Here is a 21,403-nt window from a genome sequence, read left to right as displayed (position 1 = left end):
CCACAACTGGAGCCTACCAGTGGAAAAGTAAGATTTAGGGATTTAATGAGCATATTTATTACCTGGTAATAGATAGAAAATAAGCTTTGTGGGTCTGATGCTTTGTTTCCTGAAGTATGGTGTCTTGATTTGTCAGGCTATTGTAAGCATGGTGAGCCTCAAAAAACTTGGTTTTGGAATGTGAGTATCTCTAATAAAATATGCACGACTCCTTTATATACCAAATAAATCACTGAGGCTGTGGCAAAGTAAACATTTTGAAATCTGTCATCTGGGCTAACTTCCATACAAGAACCTGCAAAGAACTGACAGAGGAGTGTTTTGAACAGCTGTTGTTGATTTTTTAGGACAATCCTGAAAATGTGAAGGTCACACCTGTGATCAGCATATGCAGGTTGCACATCTAGAAAGGAAAACTGTCTGTGAAAGCAGTGACTTGGAAAAGAATTGGTTATCATAGCCGTTCATCTCAAGATCAGCTTTTACTGCAGTGCTTTGGGGAAAAGGGCAAATGTTAGCTTTGTGTATTAAAAAAAGAAATAGAATGTAAATGAATAATTCACTAAGTATGTAAAGTCTACTTGTATCTGGAAGCGATAGTCCATGTTGCATTGGCACACGGGCACACTGAGCATTCACGCATCATATCATTTTGCTCCACAAATGTCTGAATTACTTCCTTTATTAAAATCTTGTCTGTAAAGCCATGTTTTATTTAATTTTCTCTTGTATATCACTAAGATGAACTGCTTCATGTGTGTGATTAGAGACCATCCAAAGGAGGGCTACGAGGTGGATGAGGTCCCTTGGTTTGTTCAGCCCAGAGCAGAGGAGCTGAGGGGAGGCCTCATGGTGGCTCCTCACAGGGAGCAGAGGGGCAGCACTGAGCTCTGTTCTCTGGGGGCTCCTCTGGGTCAGGTGGGGGTTAGGGAAAGGTTCTTCACCAGAGGGCAATGGCCATGGATCAGGCTCCCCAAGGCAGTGGCACGGCGCTGAGCTGCTGGAGTTCATGGAGTGTTTGGACACTGGGCTCAGATATAGGGTTTGGATTTGGAGTGGTCCTGTGTGGAGCCAAGAGTTGGACTCAGTGATCCTAGTGGATCTCTTCCAGTTGGGATGTTCTGTGATGCTTTAATTTCTTGGATGTGTAGGCCATTCTGATGTTTCTCTCTGAGTTTGGTTTGACTGGGATCTCAGCATCTTCCCTGGTGATGACCTTTAAGGTGTGTGCAACATGGTCGTGCTCCCATAGAAGAGGGACAGTGCCATATATAGCTTAATATTTTGGGAATTTTTAAGCCCTTCATTGAAGAGAAAGTGAGTTGATATTCTAGGAATATTAAACTCAGGAGGCCAGTATTCCAGATCCTCTGGGGAGACGGAGCTGGAATTAGAAGTTGGCAGGACTGTAGAATAAGTTTTTTTGTTTTGAATATCATGCACAAAATTCAGTGTTTTTTAATTCATATGTATTTTATTTTGAGCCTTCTGCCATACGACTGCAATACTGAATTATGCAAATGAGTAACTGAATAATAATTTATTTTTCTGATTTTGTGGTTATTGATATTCCACTGTGAGGCGGGAGGTACAGTATGGAATTATTTTGAATAATGATAGGATGAAAATTCACGCATAGTTCAGATTTGATAAATAAAGGGAGAATATTCAACTCAGTCTTTAAATAGTATAATAGTTACACTTTTCTACATTTCCAAACTGATTAAATGACTATTGATGATCAAACTTTCAAAGTTGGTGTATTTATAAAGTATGCTGTTACCATCATTATTATTCTAAATTTCTTATTTCATTATGTAGCCAACAATTGTGCTACACGGTGACTGCTATAGAAGTCCTAATCATTTGAATGGGAAAGCGAAACAAAGATTTGACTTGAAGCTAATTATTATTCCTCTTCATTACCATGTTTTTCAAATTCAGAGTTAGGACTTAAAAAAAAAAGATACGCTGCATGCACAGTATAATCTCATTTAAATACTTCTATTTAAATGTATGTAGCTTATGTAGCTAACTCTCTCTTAACACAGTTCCATTTTCAAATATTACGTTATATACAGAGGAACTGTTCTTTCCTCGTTTAACTTTTTATCATCTGAAATGGCGTGGATAAGTATAAGCTGTTGAATTTTACAGACTTCAGCACTATAGTTTCAGCTTTTATCTTCTCTTCAATTATTTTAAATAAATAATTAAGTTCTGAATGCAAATTTTTTAATTTAATTGACCTTTCAAAGATTAATGGGAAAATTTATCTTTTGCTCTGCTTAGCTCAGATATTAAAGCAATCCTTTTTCTTTATGAAGTCAGCTTTTGGCTAAGAGGAGATATCATTACTGAAGGGTCACTCGAGCAATTTATTTCTACAGCTGTATTTTGTTGTAACATACGAAATCTAGATTGCATTCCTCAAATATTGAAATATTTAGAAGTAAGCACGTGTTAATTTGGATTACTTCATCATGTTTATCTGTTGATACATATGTATTAATCTCACAAGGGATTTGATAATTGAAGTCTTTCTTAGCACCTAAATTATTATATGCTGAGGTGTAACTACTCTGCCATTTTTTTGGTATCAGCTGCAGTATTTATATTTATATAGAATCATAGAATCATAGAATTAGCTAGGTTGGAAAAGACCTACAAGATCACCTAGTCCAACCATCCACCTACCACCAATAACCCCACTAAACCATGTCTCTCAATGCTGTATCTAAATGTTTCTTGAACACCTCCAGGGACGGTGACTCAACCACCTCCCTGGGCAGCCCATTCCAGCACCTGACCACTCTTTCAGAAAAGTAGTACTTCCTAATGCCCAGCCTAAATCTCCCCTGGCGCAACTTGAGGCCATTCCCCCTCGTCCTGTCACTAGTTACAAGAGAGAAGAGGCCGACCCCAGCTCACTACAACCTCCCTTCAGGGAGTTATAGAGAGCGATAAGGTCTCCCCTGAGCCTCCCCTTCTCCAGACTGAACAATCCCAGCTCCCTCAGCTGCTCCTCATCAGGCCTGTGCTCCAGACCCCTCACCAGCTTCGTCGCCCTCCTCTGAACACACTCCAGGGCCTCAATGTCTTTTTTGCAGTGAGGGGCCCAAAACTGGACACAGTACTTGAGGTGGGGCCTCACCAGGGCTGAGTACAGAGGGACAGTGACTTCCCTACTCCTACTGGCAGCACTATTTCTGATCCAAGCCAGGATGCCATTGGCCTTCTCGGCCACCTGGGCACACTGCTGGCTCATGCTCAGCCGAGCATCGACTAATACCCCTAGCTCCGTTTCCTCCACACAACTTTCCATCCACTCTGCCCCAAGGCTGTAGCATTGCCTGGGGTTGTTGCTGCCAAAGTGCAGGACCCGGCACTTGGTCTTGTTGAACCTCATCCCGTTGGCTTCAGCCCAGAGATCCGGCCTGTCCAGATCTCTCTGTAGGGCCTCTCTACCCCCAGGCAGATTGACACTTCCTGCCAGCTTGGTGTCGTCTGCAAACTTACTGAGGGTGCTCTCGATGCCCTCATCCAGGTCATCAATAAAGATATTGAAGAGGACAGGCCCCAGCACCAACCCCTGGGGAACACCACTCGTGACCGGTCGCCAGCTGGATTTAACTCCATTCACCACCACTCTCTGGGCCCAGCCCTCCAGCCAGCTCCTTACCCAGCAAAGGGTGTACCTGTCCAAGCCACAGGTTGAATATGCATTATGTATACCTGAAACATGTTACTATATAAATCAAGTGAGGATTTTTTTTTTCTTGGCTCATATTTATGTTTCTTTTTTAACTATTTCTTCTTTAAAGTGAGAAACAGCAGTATCATCATCACTTGTAACACCCTCTGAAATTTAAGCTCACTGACAATACAAGGACGTATTTAAGAGACGTAGTTATATATATATGCATTCAAATATATGTATATGTCAGTGACCTGCATTGTAAGTGACCTTATATATATGTGTGTATATATACATATATGTATATGTGAATATATAAGCATTTTTCCTAAGTAATACTAATCTAGTGTGGCTCTGTGTCCCGTGTCCCTACTGTCTCCCATATGTCAGGAGAATAAGCAGGAAGCATAAAGCGTAATATTGAATAACATCTCCAACTGCCTCATTTCAGCTTCATTATGGAAACAGCTTGCACACTCATCTGTGGGTGATAGTATTTAAATAGGTAGTTAGCCATGAGGAAGGGTTTTTGGGTTCTTGTTATATCCTTGCTTCCTAAAGATAATTGAATAAGGGCTATCTCTAGATTTTTATTCTTCCAACCAAAGTATCAATATTTTACATACTTAATAAAAGCTGAAATCTAGTTACGTTAACCAGATTGTTGCTTTTCTTTTAATTCCATGTCTGCTTTTAAGCCTGTTTTATTTGGTGAGCATGACGTGTAATTTCATTACATGTACTCATCCTTTCAGAAGAGCTGAGGACATCAGAGGTGCAGGAAGCACCATGGGGTGGGGGGGCCAGGATCTGCCCATTCTGGTGAGGCACTGCTGCCCAGGGAGGCGGTGGAGTTACCATCCCTGGAGGTGCAGATGTGGCACTGAGGGACATGGATTACTGGGCATGGTGGTGAGGGGGTGATGGTTGGACTTCATGACCTTAGAGGTCTTTTCCAACGTTGATGATCCTATGATTCATGCCCTGGCCAGCAGCATGGCCCCAGGGCAGAGGCAGCAGGCTGAGCGTGGCAGGCGACACTCCCTTACTGACTTCTCCACCTATTAATTCTATCTGCATCTTGCCACTTCCGCAAAACTGTTGGGATTGCTTAATTTAAACCAGCCCTGCTGTTGTAAAGAGGGATGTGTGCAGCGCTGGCTCAGGATTAGTCATGACGGCACTGGCAGGAAGTTTTCTTCTGTACATAAAGTCCTTTTTGTTTGTGTCACCAGGTCAGGGCAATATTTCCAGTAAAGCTGTTACTCATGTTATGAGAAGTGATGAAACGAACTGTCTGATGTCTTTAATAGTTCTGTGCTGTTACTTTAACAAGACTTGAGATAACTGTCATTGAAATGGCTGCTGCACCAGTGGAAAGTTTTCCATTTTTTTCCCTGTAAGTCATCCTGACAGGTGACGTGGGATGAGACCGTGCAGACGTATCAGCATTGCCAACAAGCTGACCTTTTCCTCTTCATTCTCTTAATTTGTATTTGAATAATTTGCATTCCTGTTCCAATGCTTCCCCATCTGAGGAGCTGTCACAGCGGCTGGGGCTCGTTTCATGACAAAACCCAGGAGTTTCAAACCACGATTGTTTCATTATTCATGAAAACTTGTGTTACTTTATTCCTCTTCCCACACAAGCAAGGTTAGCCGGAGAGAAACAAAACCTGTTTTGCATTTGCAGGATTGGCTACTAAAGATTTTTACATAATGCAGTGTTTTTATACAAATAACTCATTATTTATTTAAAACACTCCTTGTAGAAAATTTGGACAGCTACCCATGAGGCAGAGCAGGTTAAAATGGAACTCTGGTCCCTTTTCCTAAAGCAAGTGTGTGTTTACGCTTTGGGGTTTTAAGACCTTGTAAGTTTTTCCTCATACGTAATTACTGTGAAGGGCAAGGAACTGGGTATGCAATTACCCTTGCACAGTGTGAGCCGTCATTGTCAGAGCTGTTCACAGTAAATCGAATGCCTGTTTCAATCTCAATTGCCTTTCATTTTACTTCTCTCTGTATAGAATTTCCAGATTCCATTTGCAACAAGCAAGGACAAATATAGGGAGAAAAGAGGTGCAGAGAACTCTTCACAAGAATCATAGGTTGTTGAGTAACTGTAGGTAGAAGTGGAGAGTGACTTTAATGGCTACAGTATGTTTCATTTTCATCATTTTGATGCAGAGCACAGTGACAAAGTTGGGCGATGTTCAAGACGTTGTCGTTCGCTGCCTTCTGCTTTCTGCTGCTTTTGGGATGAAACCAAAGCCATGTGATCTGCTCAGATCACTTAAAAATGAAAAAAAAAAATCCTTTTTTATTTGGTGATTGCAACCCAATGTCCAGCTGATCTGCTTGTTCCTTCAGTTAACCGGCCCCGGCAGTTGCTCTTCTGTTCATTCATACCTCACTGGCGAAATGCATTGTTTGAGGTAGGAACAATCACCATTTGAGAAGTGAAGTGAAGGAGCTGTGTTTGTGTAGGGGGAAAGTTTTAGGGATGAGTGACTGATTTAGGTTAAGGTATTTATTTTTTGATTTGATTTTTAGGTAAAACATTCCAATTTACTGCACATTCCATAGGCTGGGAAATAAATACTGAGGTAACACCATTGACATAGAATACAGAAAAAACTCTGTATTAATATTTTTAGCACAAAAGGAAGCAGAATACTGATGGTGAAAAGTGTTTATGTTTAAGTAGGAGTTAGGATTTATTTTTGCCATGCTACACCTTGAGTGCAACTATAGTCTTGAAAAATTTTATTTATTTCTGCTTATTGTTTACATATATTCTGCCTACAGCTGTATTCATAATATTGCTTCCTCTGATATTTTCTCTGTAGTTCTCCCTCTTTTTCTCAGACCTCTCACTTTCTAGCAGGTCAGTACGCTGGGAGTGTTTTCGTATCTTTTCAAGTGACTTGAGGTGTCACTGTGCTAAATACGCTATACACAGTATAAATGAAAACATGGTTAAAAATAGAAAAATTAGTAGTAGTCTGAGTACCAGGAGCCCTATTTGCTTATGTTACCTTATCTTTGAGTTTAATATAAGTTATTTCAGGGCTCTACAATTAAGTGTTGTTCAGAAAAATCTCACCTGTATTCCTGAAGCTGTTGTGGAGGGTCTGGGGAAAAAGAATGCATGCATGCATATTTAATTTCCAGAGAAAAAATTACCATAGTGCCAGTAATGATCCATTAACAGAAGAATGCAGTCTTAATGCCTTCAATTAAATATTAAATATTGTTGGGCAGGAATGTTTTTCTAATATATCATTCACTTAGAAAAGTGTGGCATGGTAAATAACGAGCTGTGCTCCAGATCCTATTGGAGATGGATTCTAAAGATGGTTCACTGTTCAGAAAATAAGATCATTTCTTGTTGAAATATGAATATAGGTAACTACATGTGAGTATTTATATAAGAATTTAAGCAATGCTGTACATGTAGTGGAAATTAAGTACTGGCTTTGCATCTGATCACGTGCCACTGAGCATGAAGTAATCTTGGAAACAAAGCTCCAGTTGGACCTTGTCTTCCCTGTGTGCAAAACCCAGGGAACTGCACCAGCCTTTGTGTATCAGTGGTAAAAACCAGTAAGAAAGTAACAAAAATTGTTATTTTCAGACCTGATTTTTTTTTTTTTTAAATTCACCCTACACATTGTACCTAGGTGTTTCATTACATTCTTTGTTTCTGTCTCGATTCCTGCTGTTTCTGTGATCTACTTTTGGCAGCTCATTTTAACTTTTTTATATGCCCTGCACTTGATGGTCTTTGCAAATGAAGAAATGGTAATGATCTCTTGCTGAACAAAAAATAGCCAAGACAAAAACTTCCAAGAGAGGAATAGACTGATTTCTAGGGCTTCTTTGATTTTTAAATGTGAAGATGAGCAAAGACGTGATCTGCCGAGGAGGTGGCTTTTATAAGCAGTAATTGTGCCACCTTTGTCTCAGTGCTGTATTTGTATTTTTTAATGATGAAGGAAGTCTTGGATCATTAATGGCTTCTCCCGAGATGTCAGGTTTTCTGAGGGTGATGCACAGTGGGCCTATGTGAATTCACCTTTCCACAGTGAACGCAATAAGCTTCAGACGATTCCTTGTTTTGTATATATTTTCTCACTTTCTTTTGAGGTCAGCATTTTCTTAAATTAATGCTAATTATAGAAAATACCTTCTGGTCTGGTGGGATTTCAAAGCCCTTTCTTGTTGATTTCTGTTACTGCTATTTTTCTTTTGGCAACATATGGAATATGTTTCTGTCATTGATAGATACAGAAATAGAGAGAGGAGTAATAGTAATCCCGTGTATTTTGTGAAATGCCCTTCTCACACCTCTATTCCACTGTAGGTGTATGTCGTCGTGACTGGTTTTAAAAGGTGTACCTTGGTCTTGTGTTTTCCTTAAGTGCAAAGTCATCTCAAGAGCAATATATTTTAATTCTTCCCTAATTATTTTTCTATTTCAGACGATTCAGGAAATTAAAGCTGTTTTGGCAGCACAGTATATTAGATCTGCTATAACCACATTTCATGTGATGTGAGCTGCTCTAAATTGCCTTCTAAATTAGATTAGTGATTCTAGTTTAACATACAAGTATTTAGTATGCATTACAACATAATATATTTAATTTAATTTGCTTTTATGTCTCACCATACATTTAATAAAACAATTATTTAACCATTTGCTACTGATGAATTATACTACGGTATTGAAATTAATATTGCCTGTAGTTCATTAACATACATTAAGCAGGAAGCAAATATGTTCTCAAAGTAGAAGAGAAAGGTCATATTTGACACTTAGTAGTGACATCATTTTGTCATTCTTTCCGGAGTTTTCTAAGGAAGAATTCCAAGGAAAAGGTAGGAAGTGGGCTTGTAAAAGCAGGGAAGTGGACATGGCTTTGAAAGTGTGTTAATATTTGGGTCAGGACACACTTTTGTACATAATATTTTGTAAAGTTGTTATAGTTAAAATCCTTTTTTTTCCTCTTTTTTTTCCTTTTGCTACAGCATGGCTATTCAAGTTGACAAGTTCAATTTTGAGAGCTTCCCAGAATCCCCTGCAGATGGGACACAGTATGCGAATGCAAAGCAGCTGGAGGAAGAAAGACAACAGGCAAAAGGTCTGGAAATTAACAGCAAGCTGGATATTTGCTGGAAAATTATATCCTTTCATAAGTACTTGCTTTAAAAATAAATAAATAGGTGCCCTCTGACATTTTATTTAATAATTGAACTCACTTTATAGCAGTGTTACTTAAAAGAAAATTAATTAGAGCTATGAACCTTATAATAATTATAGACTGTTTAAGGTTAATTGTGCTTTATGTTGTTTAGATGATGTCTGGATCTTACTGTAATGGCTTTTTTCTGAATCATTGAGCCTGCTTGAAACCCTGTGTGCTTTACCCAACATTTAGGGAACTGAGGAAACATAGAACTGACGAGAAGTAGTTTTATGGGGCCAAAATTTTCAATTCTCTCCCAATTCTGTGTAAGTGAGTCATAAAGAGATACATGAAGCTGGATTTAGAAATTTTTCATATATTTAATTAAATTTGAGCAAATCAGAACATATTAGAATCATTTATTTCTAAGTCTTTCTAACGGATGTAGTAATATATCTAATCTTGGATAGCTGTCTTAAGGCTTAGAAAGGACTTCAGTGATGACTTAGTCGTCTTAAGCATAAAATCTTCGTAGTAATTCTAAATGCAGTAATATATTCTGTTATTAATAATAAGAGTTTACATTAAGCAACTTTCATGTGCATTCAGTTTAGAGTTAGATTAAGTCTATGGTGTTTTTGTAAATTCCATGTTTTCCGTTGAAACCGTTATGTTTTACTTTCAGAAATACACTTTTTCATAACTGTCATCAGGGAAACATTCCCTGCAGCCAGTAGCCCCTCAAACCATGTGTTGATACTCAGCATCCTTCAGGAGATTTATGTTTTTCACTCAGATCATCCTCACATCTGCATGATGCCAGGAATTGAGAGAAGAGTGGCAATTGAATCATGGTTTGTCCTTAGAGATGTCTTTTTGTGCTTATAATTGTACGTTTATCTAGTGATCTGAAATGTTCTTCTAAAAAATTCCTAATTATTAAAGCTGCACAAATCTGTACAGGATTAGTCAAAGGGAAGATGTGTGATGTAAATGAGATTCCTACTGCCTAGTTCCATCCGGACTCCCTAGGCAACATTTCAGACAGAATTCCATTTATGCAAAAATGTCAATATTTAACTGGAATTTGCTCAGAAAATTTTTCTGTTATGGAGAGATATAAATATTCTTTGATAGCATAGCTGATTTCTCATGTCAGAATTGAATGTGTAGCTGTAATAATTTTGTCAGGGTGTAAAACTACATCCTCATTCATTTCTGTTGCTGAGCAACACTGTTTACATATCTTCTCTGATCTGTATTTAAACCCAGTTTTAATATTCAAGCTATCATGGCTGACACATAAGTCAACCCCCTAGAAAATTAAGAAAATAATACATGAATTCTTTTTGTTAAATTAAGTAAGTGCAAGAATTAGTTTCAGTGCTTTTAAGTTATAAATCTTTTCATTGTTGCTAGAATCAGAGCTATTCTAACCTAAGGTACTGAAGCACACACAAGTCACAGAGAGCAATGAGGTTGCATCTCAGCCTCCTTTTCTCCATACTAGACAACCCAAGTGCTCTCAGCCTCTCCTCATAGGATATGCCTTCCAGCCCTTTTACAAGCTTCATTGCCCTCCTCTGGATACTTTGAAGTATCTTATCATCCTTTTAATGTTGTTTGCAGTGAAAAGTTTATATAGAACCCCTGTGAGGGCCAAAAATAGTTTACAAATAATGAGGATTTCAAGTTGTATCTATATGTCTTGAGGAGCATCAAAAATATCTTCCTGTATGAAAAGTACATTTCCATTGCTTTATTCATTCAGATATTCAGGGCTTCAAGTGATGAGATTTTTGAGTGCTTCATTTGTGAAAGTAATGTAACGCTTGATCAATTTTCATATACTTTTGGAGTGCTGAAGGGAGGAGGTAAAGACAACATGGCATATTATTCATTGTAACCTCTGTACGTTTTTGATAGAATGAAAATTAGTAGGAAAATAGACCTGCAGTGAAAGCTTTCTGCTATGCCGTTTCAATTAAGAAAAATTCTGAAGTAATTTAACTTAGAATGTCATTGAGATTATAGGTGTATTGAGATAATTTAAATTAAGAACATGCTGTCTTGTTTTTTAGCATCTGGTAGATGGCATCTGGTATCAGCTTAACAACCAAGGTTTATTGTTTTAACGTGGGATTTGAACAGATGGAGCACATGTAGTATTAAGGTGGCTAATATTTTCGACTTATGCTTCTCTTCATATTTTATGAATATTTTTAAACAAAATTTATATTTTCTGCAAGGAGCTTCTATGCATTCTGTCTCTTGGATCAAGGCATCTGTAACAAGTATTCTTTAATGTCTGCAGAGTGCTGTCTGTGTTTCTGAGTGCTCTGTCTTTTCATGTTTGTATTGATACTCTTGTTCCTGGTTTCTTCAAAATCTGGAGTTAAAGAATATTGCATTCTGCATGTGGTATTTGAAGGAAAGGCTATACCTTTCTTTTTGTTCTTTACACACTATGCTCTTTGTTAGACCCACTATAGATTCTTACTCTTCCTTTCTTACTCTTCCATTGATCTGTGCATTCTACATTTTAACTGAAGATATATTTACACTCATTTCAGAGAATTTGGTCACACACAAGTGAGCCCCAGCTGAACACTCATAAATCCTTGCATATTTTTTTAAAAAAGAAAAGCAAAATATGCAAGGTTTTATCAGGTAGCTGACAGGACTTTTTGTAGGAGGCACAGAAAGGTTTGGTTAGGGATAACATCAAGAAGTCATTCATGCTCTAGTTTTGTATCTACTGTTGTTTAACTAACTCTTGCTGCTGTTTCACATCCAGTCCATCCCCATCCTCTAGCTCTGGGTGCCTCTTCTCAACCCTCCTGATAAAGTGAGATAAGAACATCTTTGCTGGCAAACTGGCAAGTCTTGTGGGTCTGGCTTTAAACTTAATACCTCGAAAGATGGACACCAAAGCCTCTAAGAGTAGTGGGAGGACAACAGAGAAGAGGTAAATGTGTGGGAGAATATGGATTCCTGAATTGCAGAGACTTGGAAACTTGGAGGGAATGGATGCCATTCAGAGCATGGTGGAGAATTGGATTGATGTTATTGATTTCAACAACAAAAAAGGACATTTTTGCACCTGGAGTTGAGCTGTTTGATACATCAGTATAGACTAGGGATTAGATGGCTAGAAAAAAAAGACATTGGGTCCTGTTGGATATTGTCATCTGTGAGCTGGTGATGTATCCTTGAATGGAAGGAGGCTCACTGTGTCCTGCCCTGCACGGAGGAGAGTATAGCAGCAAGTCAGTAGAAATGACTGTTATCATAGAATCATAGAATGGCTTGGACTGGAAGAGACCTCAGAGATCATCTAGTTCTAACCCCCCACCATGGACGAGGTTGCTACCCACTAAATCAGGCACTCGACCAGGTAGCCAAGGACCCCCTGCAACCTGGCCTTGAACACCTCCAGGGCTGGAGCATCCACAACTTCTGTGGGCAACCTGTTGCAGGGCCTCACCACCCTCCCCTTGACACTCCTGTATATGCAAATGGAGTACTATGTCATTGATCTCTCAGTGTGACAGAGATACTGAAAATAGGATGTAGGAGGCTACCTACATGATTAGGAGGCCTCTATGACCTCCCTTCTTCGGAATCAGGTTTTTTTCTTTGACTTCTTAAGGGCTGGTTGTGTTGAAGACTGAACTAGACTCTGAGAGATGCCCACAGAGAGGATGAGATGAGTGTAGCACATTGCCACCAGACAAATTCCAGTAGGGCACTGGGAAAACACCTTTTTACAATGGCAATCCAGTAGTAGTAGGTTGTCCATAAGTGCCGTAATATTGTTGTTTTTGAAGGTACTGAAAAAATATGAACAAGGCCTTGATGACGTACTGTTGAAGATTTCCCTGCTTTGAGCGTGGGCTGGGCACTGACCTCTGGAGTTGCTTCCAGTGTAGGTTATTCTGTGATTTGTACAGCCATGCAGTGAACTGGAGAAGAAAATAACTTGAAATCTAAACTCTTCTCCCTGTCTCCTGCTTTCCCAAGGTTTGGTTTTCATACTGAGAAATTTTCAAATTTTGTGAAAGATCTTCAATTTCACTGAAAAAAGATGATAAAGTTTTGGAATCATATTCATGAAAATATTCTGAATCTAGCCCTAAAAGCCTTTGAAAATGACACTTCCCATGCTACCTTAAATATCATGCTCCATTTTTAACGATGGAATGCTCCATTTTGACGATGGAATGTGTGCGCTGGCAGCCCGGAAGGCCAACTATGTTCTGGGCTGCATTAAAAGAGGAGTGGCCAGCAGGGAGAGGGAGGGGATTGTCCCCGTCTACTCGGCTCTTGTGGGGCCCCATCTCGAGTACTGTGTCCAGGCCTGAGGGCCCCAGCTCAAGAAGTACACAGAGTTCTTGGAGAGAGTTTAGAGCAGGGCCACCAAGATGATCAGAGGGCTGGAGCACCTCTCCTGTGAAGAAAGGTTGAGGGAACTGGGCTTCTTTAGCTTGGAGAAGAGAAGGCTCCAGGGAGACCTCATTCTGGCCTTCCAATATTTAAAGGGAGCGTATAAACAGGAGGGGGAATGATTGTTTACAAGGGTGGATAGCAATTGGACAAGGGGAAATGGTTTTAAACTGAGACAGGGGAGGTTTAGGTTGGATATTAGGAGGAAGTTTTTCACTCAGAGGATGGTGACGCACTGGAACAGGTTGCCCAGGGAGGTTGTGGATGCCCCGTCCCTGGAGGTGTTCAGTGCCAGGCTGGACATGGCTCTGGGCAGCCTGGTCTAGTGGTTGGCAACCCTGCACTCAGCAGGGGGGGTTGAAACTCGATGATCTTTGAGGCCCTTTTCAACCCCGGCCATTCTATGATTCTATGATTCTATAATAACTTTCCTAATAGTTAGACTTTTTTTTTTTTTTTAATTTCAGCTTTAATTTCTGTGATTTCTGTGAAGTCTGTCCTATTTGAAATATTTTATTACAGTTTTAAAAATTGTGTTCTGTGTTTCTTCCACTGGATTTTCTTTTATAAATTTAAACTTAATTGCTATCTTTGTTTTTTAAAATCACATTTTCTTTCAGTCATGTTGCTGGTAATGTTCTGCAGTGTAGCTATACTTTTCTTGATATGTGGAATCTAAAGTTGGAAGCAATACTTCAGGCAAGGCTTCTCATGGAATAAAAGCTACATCTTCCATGCTTCAGATATGATGCTTGCTCTGAGGCCAGTATCTTCTCTCCAACTGTCCTTTGTTTGACTGATTTTGAGCAAATAGTCATAGAATCATAGAATGGCTTAGGTTGGAAGGGACCTTAAAGATCATGTAGTTTGAACCCCCATTCCTGTCGGCAGGGTTGCCAACCACACATAACCAACTAATTACTCTTTCATTTAATTTCATCTGATTTCTGTAGGTTCCCCTCATTTCATTAGTTTTCTGAACACTGACGTATTTTCCAAATACGTAAATTTTATTATTTTCATCATGTAAGTAGCCAATCAAAATTTTGAAATGAAGTTTTGGACGGAAACTTGAGTCAACTCCTTTGATCTGCTGTCTGGGTTTAACAGCAAACCACTGGTAACGGTTACTGAAACACACTTTTCTGTCTGTTCAGCTTCTAATGACTTCGTATTGATCAGAATTACGAATCTCCAGTTAGGAAAACATTGCATGTTTTGACTCTTTTGAAAATCAGTAAAGGTTTCCCAAGAAATACTTTTCGTTAGATGAAGCTTTATATTCCCATAAATCATGTTAATGTCAGCAATTGTTTGCAATAGTAACTGTTAAATTTAGGAAACTCATTAACTGCGTGTAATTAGTTTTAATAATAAAGTACCACAATAATAATAAAGTAGGAAGTTTAAAATATGACTAAGACTACTGCTATAAGTAAACTCTGATCATTAATCATTTAGATTTATTTTTCATTAGTATAATCTTATTTATGAACATTTGCTAATTTCTTTATGGTTGTGTGCATGTGTACACCTGTATTTATTTGCAAAAGAACTCAGAAACATGTTATTGAAAATAAATCATTTTGAAAGGATGCTAGATGTGGAATTCTGTGTAGCAGAGAGAAAAAAATCGGTAGTCACAGAATCATGGAATAATTAAGGTGGATAAGACTATTAAGATCATCAAGTCAAACCATCAACCCATCCCACTAACCGTGTCCCTCAGTGCCACACCTACACGTTTCTTGAGCACCTCCAGGGACAGTGACTGCACCACCTCCCTGGGCAGCCTGTTCCAATACGTCACCGCTCTTTCTGAGATGAATTTTCCTAATATGCAACCAGAAAATTATAATACAGAAATCTTTTAAAAAACTTTATTGTCTTTTTAGGTTGCAGTTTTCAGGTAATGTGCCATGTTACAATTGTAGGTACCCAACCATACATTAGACAACCAAGATGGTATAAAAGTCTAAAGTTTTTGTAGAGGAAATAACTAGTTTATTTGACTGTCATTCGGGTTTTCAGGATGAGACAGTTTACATCGTATACGATCTGTTGCTAAAAACTTGTAATAAAGGTGTCTACAGAGTAAAATTGGATTACTTTTTTAATAGTATCTGGTAGTTATGTGTCCATTGGCTCTGAGGCCCTCACTGAAACTGGTTTTATTGTTCAAATGAGAATGTCTTGAATTTCCAGATGTGAAGGGTTGCACTTGAAACTGGAAGTCATTTGTTTCATTCCAGACTGATGCATGTGCTGTTAATAACAAAGGGTCAGGTATTGGAAGTGAGACCCAGGAGATGAGAGGCATTTAAAAACGGGATTACTATGGAATAGCAGGTTTGTGATGGCACTGACAATTCAACAAAATGTGTTCAGGTTTATAAGTAGATAGATTCTACAAGGTCGGACTTCAGCAGCCTGTAATTTAGTGAATCTGTGCAGGTTTTTTATTTTTTTTTTTGATGAATTTTAAATTCTGGATTTTAGTCTTCTGTCATTTATCAGATTGCAATTTGAGCAAACAATGGAAGGGTATAGTAGCACTCCCTCCTCCAGCTGTTTTGCTTTGATTGGTATCTAAAGGCTTAGCTTAGAAATAGGCAAACTTGAATTTAGTTTTCCTCTCTTTTTGCTGTCATTTTACCTCTGAATGTTTTGGTTAATTTTCATCTACAAGGCGATGTGTTTGCTACAGTGTTCCATTTGCTCAGTATTAGCACAGTCTGGAGACAAAGATCTTAGTGCTACTGTAATTCAGTGCTATTTGTAACCATTAGGCATGTTCAGACCATCTCACCATACTGTGTTTCTCTGTCAGCGTCACTGATTTTTGTCTTTGGGTCTGCTTGGCAGCAGAGCTTGACCTGGACTTAAGATAAAGGACACTTTGTAGGCAAAATTTTAGGTACTACTGTTTAAGAAGACAGTACTTTGAGGATTTACTGGCAAAGGAAAGCATGTTTTTTGAATTAGTTTCTGCAACCCAGACATCTGTTATATATTTGAGCCTGTTTAGCCATGACCGTGGGGTAGCCTAAATGCCACTGGCACTGACAGGTCATTCTGTGGAATAATCTGAAGACAGTGAGATGGCATTCATTACTGCACAACATAGGTTGGAAGGAACTTCTTCCTTCTAGGTCTGGTGTAACACCCTGCCCTGCAATTTATGTCTTTTGCCCCTATTCAAGTTACTATGTTCCTCCAAGGAAAGTCTAGCTCCATTTTCTCTATACTCTCCCACTGTGATAGAGAGCAGTAAAATTTCTTCCCAGCCTTTCTTCTCTTCTCAGGACTAAACAAACCCTTGACAGTGTTCCAGGGAGTATTTTGGTGCCTTGTACCAGGGAGCAAAACTGGACAAATGGCTTAAAAAGTGTGAGAAGTTCATTGTTTTTATTAGTTGAGGTATAGCTATGTATTATCTTTTAAAATCCATGTAAACACTTGCCATGCATTGGGAATAATGGCCAAAGAACAGACGTTCTTCTGATTATTCCATTTACCTGAAGGAACATTTCATATTTTTATTACTGTTGAGGAAATATCACATGCATAGCAAAACATATTGCATCAAGTTTATGAGGCAGTTGGCTGGAGAAGTAACTTGCAGATGTGTTGAATTTGAAATTGCAAAAATGTGTTTTCCTTATGAATACGTGGACCTGGTTTGATAACATTTACAAGCAGTAAAGTTAGGAGAATCACCTATTTGATAGTTGTGTTACATTGGTATCTGAGACATTAGGCTTTCCATGGAGGTTTAAGCAGTAAAAAAATTGTAATATTGCAGGCACTGCTGTGAGCCAGTTTAAGTAAATTACAGTTAAGTTAGTTTAACATCACAGTTAATGGCAGCCGCTCTGTTTTAAAACTTCTTTAAAATACTGCCTTTTTATTAGTGTTTTCTCTCATTACATTCCTAGATTAAAGATGCGATAACAGAATTATTTATCTGCCATATCTATAAAGTACTTCTCGTTATGTATTCACTATCCTATAATTTGGTTTATGGAAATTATTCTGCTGTGCTGGTGTTCTGGGTCTTATTTTTCAGCAGCAATGTTTTTCTGAAGTGGCAGCCGGCTGCCTTGGATTTTCCAAATAGGTGGTTTTGTATGTGTAGTGCTGTTTGTGGCTTTCAGACTCTTTTCTTAGGGTTTGTGAGTTCTTCATCTGTAGTCCTTTTAGGGAAATTAAAGCTATTTAATACCTTTTTATCAGGCCATAATAACGGCTATTATGAAAAAAATGTTGCAAGAATGGTATAAATTGTATTGATTCCCTTTTTCTATCATCTCCTTGAGCTTTTGAGTCTCAATCACTAACTATTAGATCTCACTTTAATGTGAGATTTCAATATTTTTTTAAAGCCTCTTGGAGAGCCTGTCAAATTATGTCTTGTGGTAAAAATTGGTTGTCTTCTGTGCTTGTTAATTTCCTTTTCAGTGACACAGATGAGAATGTACTTCATCGGTCAGATCATGTGCCTCTCCTTGTGCAGTTCTGAGCTCATAGATTCCTCTACCTTTGTTTGCTTATTTTTGAGAAAGATGTTGCCAGTTTTTTGGGGGATGCCTTCAGGCATCTTCCTAGGAGTTCAGCCTGTAATTATGTTTGGACATATTTCACCTGTTGTTGTTTCAATAGAAGATCAGTAAGTTGGAAAAGGAGTGTTTTCATGAAGCTCATCTGATGTATGTGTGGCCGTGAAAGAGCTGTTATTACTCCACTTCCACTTTGTCCTGAAGTGAAATAACTGAAGGGGGGGCACAAATTGGCCAGAGCCAGGCTCTTGTCATGGGTGCCTAGTGACAGGACTACAGGCCGTGGGCACTAACTGGAGCCCGGGAGGTTCTCTCTGAGCATCAGGAAGCACTTTGGTGCTGTGCAGGGGACAGAGGACTGGCACACGTTGCCCAGAGATGTTGTGGAGTCTCCTCCTTGGAGATCTTCCAAAGCTGCCTGGACACGGTCCTGGGCACCCTGCTCTGGGTGCTCCTGCTTGAGCAGAGGTTGGACCTGATGGACCCAGAGGGTCCTTCCAACCCCAGCTATGCTCTGGTTACTCTCAACCTACCTGAGATAGGGGCTTCTTAGGCACAAAACCATGCCAAAGTCAGTGAATGCAAAACTTGAGGTAAATATAAAGTCGTGCTAATTTCTGTACAAAGCCGTTTGTATTCCATGCCCTTCTGAAGTCAGGGAGTTTGAAAAAAAAGAAATCCAGTGCTCTTTCTGTTACAAATACGTGTTAACTGATGCATCCCACATTATTATCTTTATGTTACTATTATGATTTTATATATTACTTATAATTACTGTACTTAATTTGTTTAATTGGAAAATGTCATCTTTGTATTCCATTGGATATCACCTAACCTTTTAGATCAGAACTTGAGCAACTTATTTTGAAGACCCTATACAAATAGAGATTCTGTTACTCCCAACAGTTGATTTTCAGTGCTTCACCATCCATAGACAAAGATTTCCTAATGTTTTCTTACTTCAGTCTGAGCTTATTGCTGAATTTATACAAGACTGCGTAGAAGGGAAGCTTGCAGGTTACATGCCTGTGCAGTTCTGTTGTGAAGTATGCCCTTTAAGGGCACTACCTCTGCATTCCCTAACAGTCCTTGTATATCCACAGATCTCACACCAAGCCATCATTTAAAACTAACCTACCTCACATTTGTTCTGTTTTGTACTTCATCATTTCGGTTTTCAGATTGTTCTTAATCGGTCATTTTGAATTGTGATCCTGCACTGCATACTTCCAGATTCTGCATTTTCAGAGCTTCCAGACATTTTTTCCTTTATGCTTTAGTACGTTCAGACACTTTTTACCTTTGCATCTTCGTGTTTAACACTCTTCAGTGGAATAAAATTTTATATTCTGAAGATGCAAACAGCTCTAATTATTACTGTTAGGCAATTCATTGGCTAATAAGCCCAAATATATAACCATAACCATTAATGAATCTTGACGTTGCAGTTTTAATTTGCAGTCATAAAATTTGTGCATATTGCATGCTCTTTTTCTCTCTGAATCAAAGTTTTCCTTAATTCTAATTTACCCTTCCTTGAAGCGTGAAGGGGAAGCAAGCGTGGAAGGCGTTCTTAATCAACTGGTCCTGGAGCATCTACAGTTGGCTCCTCTCCAGTGGGGTGAGTAATGTCAAAATCTGCTGATGATTTCTCCCGAGGACATACTGGTTTGTAATTTCTGGCAGCACGAGAATGGTAATATTTTCATTCACTGATCATCTACGACACAGAAGAATTTGCTAAGGTTTTTTTTACATTAGATATTTTGCTTCTGATTTGGCTGAAGATAAATGTAAGGTGTATATCTTTTAAGTAGCACTGTTCAAGTGATAGTAAATATGAAAACTGAGTATGCACTTTTGCCTGTACTTTGTGGTCTCAGTTGTTTAAATTTTCCCTTCGCATGACAGTGCATGTTCTTAAATTTCTCTAAAATGTTTTCAAGGAATTGCAGTATAACTTGTGGTGTATTTCCTATCATAATCCAGACGTTTGCAGTACTAGTTTTTTTAGTAGTCTTAGTAAATCTTTATTTTGCATTTAGAATGATGTTCCAACAATTAACTATTGAATTACTTTAACTTTGAAGGGTCTTGATAATGTGACATCTATCTGAGGTTCTTAACAAGGCTAGAGAAGTAGTTTTGGAACATGTGGTGCTGTATCCCCAGACCTTCTATTGCCTGGACAGGCTACAGGAGAAAGTTCCTGCATTTGTAAGAAAATTGTTTACAAAGTCTTTGTTTTTAAATTCAATGCTCCTTGTTTTAATTAATTTGATAACCTAGAGAGGATGGGTTTTAAGGAACAGCGGTCCATCACTGCTGTCTGAGTTAACTATTAAAACAGAAAAGATCCCTAAGATCCCATTCTTTCAAATGCTGTTTTTTTTCCAAGTATGTGGACCATTCATAACGCATATGTTAAAACTCGTATACACACCTGATTTATAGATGAGAAGGTTAAATCTGGTAGTGTTTTAAATCTGTTGTGTTGTAAACATGTCGAACTTTTACCATAAACATCTTTCTCTGAAATCATGCTTATCTGTCAGCTGTTCCTCAGAGGATCCAAAGATTTGGTAGTATGTGTTTTTATGATGTCTTTGGTGATGATTGCCCTGGTCATCATCAGTAAAATAAACTGTGTGTGCTGCATGTGTCTTGACAGCTCAGGTCCCTCGGGAGTCATCTTAGTTCTGCTGAGTCCCACTGACCTTGTTTGTAGCTTGGGCTTTGCGCTTGGAAATCTTTCCATAGGACTCCTGCACTACTCAAAAACTTTCTTAGTTGTTTTCTTTAATTTTCTGTTCACAGTCAAACATCACCGTCAGACCACCTATAAAAGAGGCTTTTAGAGTCAAAGGCCTGTATTTGCATCCTACCTAAATGATGATTTTCTGTGGTATTTTGATCCATGTAAACACTCATTTTGCAGGTCTGGTTTGTTTTTATGCCTAATACTTCCTCAAAAAGTTAAATTACTATTGAATATATTATCCTATTTGTATAACACAAGAAAAATCTTAATGTAGAAGCTGTATCTCACTCGAAAAAATTACTGAAAAGGAAGTATCGATTAAGTGCCTGATTTAACTTGAAAACAAAACAAAAAATTAAGCAATACAGGCTAACTTAGATTTATTAGAGCATGGGATGGATGAGGATTTAAAAAATTGTCTTTTCAACTTAGTAGGTCCCACCCAGAAGGTGGGAATGATGAAGGTGTCCGGGCAACAAAGAGCATTTGTGTGTACACTTTAAGAAAAGGAGATGCATTGTCTTTCAGAGTCTGAATTTTAGCCAGAATATGTTCCCCATTCAACAGTTACAGGCATTGTAAAATGTTATTTGTTTCAAGTCATCCAGGACGTAATGCACACTGTTTCTTCTTTTTTCTGTTATTTTCAAGCGATTGAAGCAATCTTTCTGTTTGCATATGATGTTTTGTAGACCTTAACTGTCTTGTACAAATCAGCTTTTTTAGTGATAGCAATCTGTGGCAAGTA

At 38.6% G+C, this 21,403-nt stretch overlaps 1 protein-coding gene across 3 annotated transcripts in view; it reads left to right on the top strand.

Annotated features, from left to right (window-relative positions):
* TRAPPC9 (trafficking protein particle complex 9) overlaps positions 1–21,403 on the top strand; it is a 472,762-nt gene that overhangs the window by 208,286 nt on the left and 243,073 nt on the right. For all 3 annotated transcript variants that reach the window (XM_021387135.1, XM_021387133.1, XM_021387134.1), the window contains 2 exons: positions 8,732–8,885; positions 19,425–19,515. In XM_021387135.1, coding sequence (XP_021242810.1) covers positions 8,732–8,885; positions 19,425–19,515 — 245 coding nt within the window. The remainder of the gene's footprint in view (positions 1–8,731; positions 8,886–19,424; positions 19,516–21,403) is intronic.

This window comes from Numida meleagris, chromosome 2 (assembly GCF_002078875.1).
Source record: "Numida meleagris isolate 19003 breed g44 Domestic line chromosome 2, NumMel1.0, whole genome shotgun sequence".
Classification (NCBI taxonomy): domain Eukaryota; kingdom Metazoa; phylum Chordata; class Aves; order Galliformes; family Numididae; genus Numida; species Numida meleagris.
This window is presented reverse-complemented; position numbering and strand designations above follow the sequence as displayed.